The sequence below is a fragment of the Acomys russatus genome, chromosome 7, assembly GCF_903995435.1.
Source record: "Acomys russatus chromosome 7, mAcoRus1.1, whole genome shotgun sequence".
Lineage (NCBI taxonomy): Eukaryota > Metazoa > Chordata > Mammalia > Rodentia > Muridae > Acomys > Acomys russatus.
In genome coordinates this window covers 18,082,383-18,093,999 of record NC_067143.1, presented here as the reverse complement: position 1 = coordinate 18,093,999, position 11,617 = coordinate 18,082,383, and the positions used below count along the sequence as shown (strand labels likewise).

At 45.0% G+C, this 11,617-nt stretch overlaps 1 protein-coding gene across 1 annotated transcript; it reads right to left on the bottom strand.

Annotated features, from left to right (window-relative positions):
- Window positions 1-331: 331 nt before the first annotated feature.
- Magel2 (MAGE family member L2) lies at window positions 332-4,278 on the bottom strand (the record flags this gene model as incomplete). Its single annotated transcript, XM_051149709.1, has 1 exon — window positions 332-4,278. A coding segment is annotated over one exon (3,939 nt), but the record flags the coding sequence as incomplete, so codon positions are not given.
- Window positions 4,279-11,617: the final 7,339 nt, after the last annotated feature.

Below are 11,617 nucleotides of genomic sequence, written 5' to 3'. Positions count from 1 at the left end.
AGAATGAGAGAAATAGACTGCCACTTCATTTCACAAAGGCTGCACAACTTGGATTCTATAACATAACAATCAGGACACAAAACAGAGAACCACAGATCTCATTAAAAAATACAAATGCCCAAATACAAAACAGTACAACAGCCAGTTTAAGTCATCTCACATAACTGTACAAAAGCTTTGGCAAATATAAAAAGAGGCTGAAATTCAAACTTACACACACAGAACAATACCAAAAAAACACCAGAAAGCACAATGTTCTCCCTGCCTCCCCCCAACCCCCACTGTCTGTTGTCTTTGGCCTGGGACCCCCCAGGAACTAGATAGTCTTAGTAACACCTATTAATGAGGATGGTGACTGCTGGTGGGTTCGTGAGAATCGTCATCGCTGTCGTGGGGCTCTTCATTTGTGTCCTTGTATTCCAACTCTCCCAACGATTCAAGGTACTGGTATGACCAGGTCTGCGGCTGGTTCTCATAGAGAGCTGACAAAAATCTCATGATATGCACCCTGTTTGTCTCAAGGAATGCCCGGGGCCCCCAGAGAAGCTCATATTCTGCTGGCTCAGTGAACGGGATTTGCCTGTACTCTAGGTACCTGTGTCTCACAAACACACTGGTGATGAGCTTCTTTGTACTTCTGAAGAGACCGCTTGTCTCGTGGACGTCCAGCCCTAATTGGAACAGGAAGTTAAAGAGCAGATTCTCCCTTATACAGTAGCCTTTCATAAAGATGAGGCTCAAGACCACCATCAGGAGATTGAACTTTGGCCTGTCTAAATAGGATGCCAGCAAACTACACTGAGGATTCCCCGTCTTTTTGACGATGATGTAAGAATGGGTTTTGGTGTCAACTTCCTTCAGTTGATAGCCAAAGGTGCACTCTAGCTTAGTGTTTGCACGGCTGATGATTTCTAAGCTCTCGTCTTTATATTCTCGGATGACAACATTAACCATCTCCGAGAGCTGAACAGGCACCTTGGCTTGGTCTTTGACCAAGAGAAACTGCACCAAAGCATTTGCTCTCTCATCTAAGGGGGACAGCTGCTGGCTCTCCTCATTGGAGTCCTCCTGAGCAGCACTGGATCCCCGAGAGGCACTTGGGACCTCAGAGACCATCCATGACTGAGACCCCATTGAGCTATCACAGAACCCCTGGTCCTGTGAGGTGCTGGGGCCATCGAAGCCCCTTGGAATCCTAGAGGTATTCGGACACCCCCAGCCATTCCTGTTCTGGGGAGTGTGGAGGGATTCCTCGTCCCCCAGGAGCTGCATAGCCCTTTGGATTTCCCAGTCATTCTGGCTGGGATTCTCCCAGGATCGAGGGCCCTGCCAGTCACGTGAGGCCATCCTATGGCCAGAGTTGTCCTCCTTGGGTTCCAGATGCTTCTTCTTCCTGGTGGCTTTGCCAGAGCGTCGTGGTGCCTCTGAAGACTTGGAGGCCTCTGCACCGGTGGCACTTGCCTGGGGAGCAGCTGCTGTCATCATCAGGATGGCAGGCACTGACTTACACGCTGGTGGGGCATTCACGTCGGGATATGGAACCCAGGGAACTGCAGGCAGGGCCTCTACACAGGCAAAAGGATCCTGTGGAGCAAATGGCAGTGACTTTGGGCTCTCTGAGGTGGCAGAGGGGCCTCTAATGGAATTAGAAGAGGCAGGGTGGAAATGAGAGGTAGATGGAAAGACCCTTGAGGTGGCAGGAAAGGTCTCTGATGTGGCAGACAAGTTTTTCCAGGCAGTTGGCATGTATGCCCTGGAAGCTGATGCTGCCCTTGGAGCAGAGAAGGTGGCACCAATGATCATGCGCTCCTTTGGAGGACCCTTTCTGTCCCGTGCAGAGGTCCTACGATCTCTAGAAGGGCCCCGAGGTTCTAGAGAAGAGGGGCCAGGCTCTCCTGATGGAGTCATAAGTGACCTAGTGGAGCCCCTGGGAAAATTTGTCGGTGTTGCAGAGGCTCCAGGCTGGGCTTGCAACATTGGCAGTGGGCCTTGCCAAGAAGGCTGCAGCTGCACCGATGGCAGTTCTGCTTGCAGGCCTGTGGGCTGTGCCTGGTGGGCAGCTAGCTGAGTTTGCAGTGCTCTGGGGGAGGCTGACGCTCCCTGAAAGGGCTGCTGCTGCTCCACATGGGCGATCTGAGTGGCCTGCTCCTGTGCCTCCTGGGTAGGCACAGGCTGCCAGAAGTGAGTGGGTACCTTGGGTGCCCGCCAGCCCATTGCTTGGGCCTGCTGTGCCTCCTGGAACTCCAATGGCACCTGGAGCTCCTGTGGCACCGGGAGCTCCTGTGGCACCGGGAGCTCCTGTGGCACCTGGAGCTCCTGTGGCACCGGGAGCTCCTGTGGCACCTGGAGCTCCTGTGGCACCGGGAGCTCCTGTGGCACCGGGAGCTCCTGTGGCACCGGGAGCTCCTGTGGCACCTGGAGCTCCTGTGGCACCGGGAGCTCCTGAGGCACTGGGAGCTCCTGTGGCACCTGGAGCTCCTGTGGCACCGGAGGCTGACCTTTGGGGGCCTGCCAGATGATGGATGGGCAATGCACAGCCCTGGGAGCAGACTGAGAGGCAGCCGGGGGCACCGGAATTGGGATAGAAAGTGCGCCTGGCAGCATTGTCTGAGGCACCTGTGGGCCTGCCTGTGGAACCAAATGTATCTGAGCAACTGATGATGCTGCAGGCACCTGGGGTGTCCCTGGTACCCTTGGGACTAGTACACGAGCCTGTGGAGCCTGACGCAGTGGAGGTGGGGGTGGCAGGATTTGCCACAGCTGAGGCTGGCTTGCTATGCCATGTGGAGCTGGTCTGATAGGCTGAGGGGTATGGCGGATCAGTGGTGGGGCTTGCCGCATCACATGTGGGGTCTGACGCATCACAGGAGGTATCTGGCGAAGCACTGGAGGCGGTCCAGGTCGAATGGGTGTGTGCCCGGTACGAATGGATGTGGGTCCTTGGCGCGCAGGGGGAGGGGCCTGCCAGGCTATCGCTGGGGCCTGCCACGTGACCTGCGTGGCCTGCCAGGCCAAAGGGTTAGGCTGCCAACCCTGGGGGGTCACCTGCCAATTGGGTGTAGTGGCTTGCCAGCCTGGGGGTGTGGCCAGCTGCACCTGGGGGGCTGGGGGGGCAGGGGGAACCTGTGGAGGAGGCCTTATGACTTGAGACTGGATTTGCAGGATCAAAGGCTGACCCTGTGGGGCCCAAGAAGCCAGGGGCTGCCCTGGGGGCATCACTGGCTGAGCCATTGGTGCTCCCGATACAGGAGTCTGAATGATTGGAGCTCTGGCAGCTGGAGGATGGATCATCACGACACCAGGACCAGCAGGCTTGGCCATCGAAGTCATCGAAGGTGGAGGCTGGGTCATCAAGGCAGCCGGAGGAGGAGGCTGAACCATTGGAGCTCCTTGAGCAGGCGGCTGGACCATCAGGACTCCCGGTGTCAGCTGCTGGGCCATCAGGACTCCTGGCGTTGGTGGCTGTGCTATTGGTGTCCCCGCAATGGGACCATGTGGAATTGGCGGTCCATGTGGGGGAGGATGGACCATTGGGTTTCCGGGAGGAAGAGGATGCACCATTGGGTTCCCGAGTGGAGGAGGATGGGTCATAGGGTTCACAGGAGGCAGAGGGTGGCCCATAGGGGTCCCAGGTGGAGGTGGGTGGGCCATCGGGGTCCCAGGAGGAGGAGGAGGGTGCGCCATCGGGGTCCCAGGAGGAGGAGGAGGAGGAGGGTGTGTCATTGGGGTTCCTGGAGGAGGAGGATGAGCCAAAGGGGCCCCCGGGACAGAAGGGTGCAGCATCAGCACTCCTGGAGTAGAAGGCTGGGCCACTGGGGCTCCAGGAGGGGGAGGATGAACCATCAAGACTCCAGGAGTTGGAGGCTTGGTCATTCCTCCCCCCAGCGGTGGGCCCTGGACCATTGGGGCCCCTAGGGCAGGAGTCTGGGCCAGCTGAGCCACTGGGGCAGGCAGCTGGCCCTCCGGAGCCTCCCATGTAGGCTGAGGAGTCTGCCAAGCAGCCAGGGGAGCCTGCAAGTCCACTGGAGGTGGATCCCAAGGGACAGGAGGAGCCCGGGAGGAAGCAGGCGGAGCCCTCATCAGAACCGTAGGGCGGCTATGGACTTGAGGCACCGGGGTCTCCGGAGGGCTGGAATCACCCACATTCGTACTTAGCTCGTCCCTTGGTTGACTGGCGGTGGCTCGCCTCCGGTTGCTGCGCTTTTTCTTCCAGTGTTGAGCATGTCTACGTGGCTGTCCAGGATCCCCCTCCAGCTTGAAAGCTGAATAGGCTGCAAATGAGATTGGTTTACTCCGCCACTCTCAGCGAGCGCTGCGGGGCTCTCTCCGCAGCTCTCGGCGAGCTTGGCGGGCTCTTCCCGCAGCTCTCCGCGAGCCTTACCTGGCTAGCACCGCAGCTCTCGGCGAGCGCGGTGGGCTCCGTAGCTCTCCGCGAGCGGGGCGGACTCACCCCGCAGCTCTCAGGGAGCGCGGTCGGCTCCGTAGCTCTCAGCGAGCGCTGCGGGCTCTCCGCAGCTCTCAGCGAGCCTTACCTGGCTAGCACCGCAGCTCTCAGAGAGCAGTGTCTGGCTGGTACCGCAGCAGAGATGTTTGACTTCCTCCGAGGTTCTCAGCCAAGTGCTGCTGCTGGGCTTACTCGGCCACGCAGCTCGCAGTTCGCAGCTAACAGCTAGCAGCCCACTGTGAGTGCGGGCTGCCTCTGCAGCTCTCCGCAGTAAGAAGGAGGAGGGAGGGCTTTCAATCCCGCCCTTTCCCCGCCCCCGACCACCACAAGTGGATTGTGCAGAGGGGCGTCTACCAAAGTCCTGACTGACACAAGATCCTTTCTTCAACTCTATAGTTCCCCAACTCAGCTAGTTCAGCCTATTTAATCATAAATTTATATAGGCAAGCAACAGGGATAGATTTATACTTCAAAAAAATACCACTGTGTTGTATTGTGAAGTGGGATCGGACCACTAGCAACATGGAACATGTCCAAAGGTGGGGGCGGTGGTGTGGTCTGAGCTCAGAAATGAAGCATATTGACGTAAGTGGTACTGGGGATCTATACCAGACAGTTATTACAATTTAACGAAGGTGTAGGGAAATTGTGGGGGATGCATTTAGGTATCTGTCTCGAAAAAGTGTGAATTTCCTGGAGAATTTATTTTCTCCGGCGACAACGAGGCACGGGAAGCACAGGGAAAGAGGGCTTGATGAGTATTTGCCCAGACACGGGTTAGTTAACCCGGGATATCCTAGGTGTTCTCATCTCTAACGGTATTAATTAAGAGCATCTGAGAATCAAGTTTACCAATTGTTTATCAAAACAGAGCATCAGTAGTGAAAATAGTTGCAGCAGAGTGTGTTTAGAATGGAAAAAAAAAAAAAAAAAACCCACCACTAAGCTCATTTAGAAGAATCGTGACTACACTGTAGAGTCAGGCAGAGAAAAGATGAGCCAATTAGAGAGGAAAGAAAAAGGAATCTTGGAGGTTAGTTAACAGAAATTCATAGAGATAGCAATTTTAACACGGGAGAACCCATTTCCGAAGTGGGAGAAATGAGACAATGGAGTGTGAGAGACATTCGAAAAATAAAAAAAATGAAGCAATGTGCCAGAAATTAGCAAATAGGCTAGGAATACTTCCAAATATTTCCAGAAAAAAATAGAAACTATAAGAAAAGCTTTCTGGAAAACCGGCTCAACAGTTAGACGCATGCCACGTTAACAGATAAAGAAGGGAACATCAAAATTACTCTGTATTGGTATTCTTTCTCCTAAAAATTAACTGGCAATCTCAGTTTAGTTGAGGAATTTTATGGATATTTAGATGGTAATTAACTTTAGGGTTCTTTTAGAGGGGCTCTTTGCAGCCTAGGGCACAAGTCCAACGCGAGGAAAGAAAACCACAAGGGGGCAGGAGAGGATGATTGAGGCTATATTCCATTCTTAAGATACCAACAGCAAAAATGTTCCTCATATCTTTTTATTTGTGGGCTCTAACGGAGAAATGTGCTCCAGGACTACAATTTCTTAAATAATTAAAGAAGAATTTGGGAGTCGTATTTCAGAGACTATCTGGCTGTGGAAAGCATGTTATACCCTCAGTTCACAATGATCTAGGTCACTTTTGTGTACATGGGGGCGGAAAAAGAAGGTTGTGTCCAAAGCAGAAGCAGCCTTCTGTAGAATGAATACTGCAATATTGTCGTGGTTTTCAGTTTTCACCTCAGGTTCATAGCCCCGATCTATGCAAGATTGTGACATGGGTTAGAATCCTTTGAGAAGAACCAACTATAAACATAACCCCTTTGTTCTCTGTTATGAGCCTTGCCACATGGTTTTGTCTAACCGTGGGTGGTTTGATGAAAACTGGTTCATTTTCTCATATGCTAACTCACATAAATAAACACATCAGAATAAGTTCTCCCACTAACCATTTGTTTTCTAGAATTGTGACAGATTTGGATTTCAGTCTGCCAAAGTGTAGGTCACCCCTCATGGCAAATGGCTTTCAGTCGGGCATGGTTATTCTCATTGACTGGGACATCAGTGAATAGTTCTGCCGTAGCCCATCAACTCCGTCCAAACCTGTTTTATGGAAAGAGCATCCAATTATGTCAATAGACAGCATATAAGCCACAAGGAAGTGATTATGAGAGATTCAGGGTGACAAAGGAAAACATGTATGTATAATTAGAAGCAGATGATAAATAACTCGCAATCTGTACAGGGGCTGCTCCTTGATAAATATGTAAACAACAGAAAAACTTGAGGATGGAGGATTTGGTGACTGTAAATGTGGGTACTTCCTAAAAATACAGATCTGTATATGCTGAGCAATAGGTACTCTCCAGCTCACACCATACCCAGACACCAAGGAGCATATAATTCTGTTCTGCAAACTGACCAATGATAAAACATAACAATTCAAGTATTATCAGACTGAAGAGACATCTGCATCACCATTCTGAGTTCCCTTTATCTTTGTAAAATCTTCCAGCTTCCAGAGTTCCTCATTAGCCTTTTATGCAAGTACAACATTTCCCTCCAATAACTCTGATCCAAGTGTTTCGCCTCCTCAAGAAGACCTTGAAAATTCAATAAAATTTATAGGAAACACAGTGGAAATGAATATGAAACATTCATTGAATTTTGGCATCTGTTTGTCCTTTTAGTGACTTAAGTCAGTGTATAATGTGTGCAAATTGTTGGAAAATAAAAGAATGAAAATTTACCCCTGTGTCATCGGAGCATTTTTTAATTTGAAAGCAGTCTGGAGCTTTGCATTGGCACACTAGTTAACACCAAGAGCCCTGAGTGGTCAGTAAGTGGCTGTGGACTATGAAGTGAGGAAAATAAGTTGTGGTCTTCACAAGCAGCTCACAAATCATTTATATAATATTTTTTGTCAAACATTCACTGGGTGCCTGGAAGTGTGCTATATATAAAACTACAAAAAACAAAACAAAATAAAAAAACAAAAACAAAAAAAACAAAAACAAAACAAAAAAAAAAAACCAGCACAACAACAACAACAACAACAAACTCCCCAAAAACCTCTGATGCAAGATCTTATTGTTCACTACATACAAATATTAATGTGATGATTTTTGTGTCACTATGAAATAACGTATTGGCCATAATTGACACAAATAAGCAAGTATTCACTTCTGCTTGGCACACTAATGCATAACTGTCATGCTAAATGTGCATCAGTGAAAAGAAAATACTACTACAACAATAAAGCTAGGAAAGGCTCTTAAATGCTCTTCAAACACATTTAAAAAAATAAACAAAATACTCAAGATACCAGACATAAAAATAGTTAAAAAAATATAAAGGCATCAATAAGATAGCAAAACTATTATTTACTGAATTGTTGTGATTTGATAAAATATTGCCCTTAGATCTTTATATATACTATTTGTTATTTAAAATAAATCCTTAAGTGTTTGGTTTCATTTTGTATACAAATATGTAGGATCTGATCCTGTATAGGATCAGAATGTTAATTTACTTGCTTAAGATTTGGCAATAGATAGCAGAATGCATATCTTAATAAAATAGTGATTAAGATTAGCAATCTTAATCACCAAGTCAGTGATGCCCAAACTCTGGAAAATTTTATATAATTAACATACAATAAAATGCACAGACATAGGGGAGGGGAATAATGGGAAAATGGGGGGGGAGGAATGGGAGGATACAAGGGATGGGATAAACATTGAGATGAAACAAGAATAAATTAATAAAAAAAAGTTAAAAAAAATGCACAGACTTAACAGGGTTTAGCTAGTTCTTTCAAGTAGCATGTAACAATCAAAGGACAGTTTCATCATTAAGGAGAATTCTCATTTGCCACTATAGCCATTTTTCAATATTCATAAGAAAACATTTCCTTTTCTGCTTTTTGTTCAATGTGCTTAGCCAGTTCTCCATGTTCATAAATGACAGTAGTATTTTTTGTTGTTTATTGTTTTAGATTCTGCTGTTTGATGTACTTTTTAAACATGCAGACACTTTGTACCTATTATAACTTTGTTATCTAACTCTTAAAATCATAGAATTGTATTTGTAACAACGCAATTCATTTAAGACTCACCTATTAGCATCTGAGATAGCCATAACTCAGTGCTATTAGTAAATTTCTTTCCTTGTCCTTGGTAATATGTGCTTTAATTTATTTTAGCTAAATTACTAGGGGTGAATGGTGAGGTTAAAGATCTGGCATTTGTTTATAAGATTCTGAAGCAGTCTCCACAGTTGGGGCAGAAAATTGTATACTCTTTCAGAATATAATGGGATTCCAGATACTCACTACACTGAAAAAAGTTTGCAAGTCTAACCTTTTTGATGATTATATTGTAGTGAATATGAGATGGTGTTTATACAACTCTGTACTCAGATTGTTAAGTATGAGCACTACATTCGTGTCAAATTGATAATGACAGACATTATAATTGTCTTAATAATTACAGATAAGAGTAATTAGCATTTCTATCTCCTTAACTAGTAATTATTTGTTTAGGTTAAGAACCATACAATAAATTCATACTAGTTTTTTTTTTGTGTAAAATATGGTCAATTACCAAAACTTACTGTCATCCCAATGTACAACAAACAGAATAATAAAGCTAGCTATTCTTATCTAACTGTATTATGGTACGTGCCATCCCACTTCCTTCTATCCCAATGTCCACCATGAAACCTGCAGTTATTATCCTATGATTTATGCCTATAACATCGAAATTTAAACTTCTATTAAGGATGTTCCACCAGGGGAAGTGATAAAAAAAGATAACAACAGAGTCCTTGTCAGAGAAAGCCCCCGATCCCTGTACCAGAGGCTCCACATGAAGCCTGTGCTGTCAGCTACAAGCATCTTCTTCTTTTGAAACCCTGTTCCCAAGACATCCACAAACAACCTCAATAAAGGTCTTGGTATCCTGTTAATGCACTAACGTAGACTCCCTCCCTTCCTCCCTCCCTGCCCCCTCTCTCTTTCTCTCCTTCCTTCCCAATTCTGCTCTCTCCTTTTTATATTTCTGTTGTTCTCTCCTTTATTTTCTAGTGTTTCAATGATTTTCATTGATGTTAATTCTTTTCTGAAGTGAATTTTGTGTTGTATTATTTCTTTCATTTATCTGTTTTCTAGTTCAACTTACTTCTCTTTGTTTTCTACTTAAGTTAAATTTGGTTAATTTCTGAATTATTCATATTATTTTTATACAAGGTAAAAATTTACAATAAAAACAACAACAAAATAAAAACAAAACCAAAAGGATGGCCCAAACTCATTATGTACTCTAGGCTGTCTTTGAACTCACAGAGATGACTCAGTTCTACTCAGTTCTAGTATTGACAAAAGCCTATGTCACCAGGGTTAACACTTTTTCTGTGTTCTTAATGTGCATAAATAGTTAATTGATTTGAAATAGTTATTGGTTTATGATGTAGGTTTTGAAAATCATATACTTTTTACTAATCTTTGTTATACTAGCATCCTAAAGCACTCAGTGTTTTTTTTAATTAATTCAAAACTATTTCATATGTTCCTATGTGATTTTGTTGACTCTTGGCATATTTTAAGTTTTAAATTAATATGACACTTTAACATTTTATAGAATTTTTAATCACATACCTTTTTAATTTAACTCTAGTGGAATCAGATAATATGTACAATATGGTCACATTTGCTCATATAATTATATAAATTCTCTGTTCTCAATTTACTTTGAAATAATAATTTGAGGGCAGCCTAAAATACATATCAAGACTCTCTTAGAAATGTGTTCCTGGGTTGAGAGAAAGTTCTAAATATGTTCTGAGTAGATTATTTCTTATAGTTTCACCTTTTTTTTTTTACTCTGCTTGCTTACTTATTCTGAGAAATGTAAAACTCTAAGTATGTATGTGAACTTATTTATTTCTCTTACTTAACTATTGAACTTAATATGCCACTAACTCTCTTGGTATGTTGTTCATATTGCATATGTTTATGTCCTTCTATTTGACCCCTTAATTGTTATAAAATGCCCTCCTAGAACTGTTCATGTTTATGGTCTGAAAGCTTCTTTGCTTGACGCTAACAGGGCCACCCTGGCTTGCTGGGGCTTGGTCATTGTATACTTTGTTTATTTACATACTTTGCTCACTGTTTGGTTGTCTAGAGGTCTCACTGGCTTTCTTTTCTCTGCCAATTAAAGAATTAAAAGGCAGGGAAATCTCAGACACAGCAGACAGTGATGGTTAACAAACTTCATTAGAGTGAAGAAACACACATTCACAGAGACAGACAAGAGCAAGGCACACAACAAGATTCCCTGCAGAATAGATTTTGAAACTGCTTTTTGTGGTCTGGGATGGATGCCATTCCCCAAAGTTTGGATCAGTCAAGTTACTCAAAGAAACGGGAACTGAGAAGTTCCCAGTGTCAGGTAAATAGGCGTGAGTGGTGGAATAGACTAGGTCTCCTTCACTCTTTTAGGGGTTTTCAACTTTGATAAAGAAAGAGGAATGGATAGGCCCACAATTTCAAGTAAACATGTTCAGGGCTTGCCTAGACTATATCTGACTAGTTTGGACAGATTAACCAGAAAGTAAGCCCTTCTGCTGTGATAAAAAGTCTGTCAGGCCCTTGTCTAACTAAGATCAGGAAGGTGAAGAAGGAAACAGGAATGTGACATTTTCATTATCTATCTGAAGCCCATTTTGCTATCTCCCTGTCCGAGATCTGTGAAGCTCCTATTCTCTCAGCTGAGCAAGTATAAACTAGTTGTGTATAGATATAGTCTCTGTCTTAATGATTCTTTAACTCACAAGTTCCCAGCTTAAAAGGGTGAAAAATTACAAAAGTAATGCGAAAGCAAAAACAATGTGAAAACAATTTTATCTCTTTACTGTACATTTATTTATTTATTTATTTTTGAGACAGAGTGTCTCTGTGCTGGCTAGCCTAGAACTTTCTCAATAGACCAGACTGGCCTGGTCATAGAGATCTGCTTGCTTCTGCCTCCTTTATACTGGGATTAAAGGTGTGCACTTTTTACCTTTTATGTGACATTTTTACTAGACTCTTGATAGGATTGTGGTATTCTTATATAGGACAGGGGAGTGGCAGCTAACTGT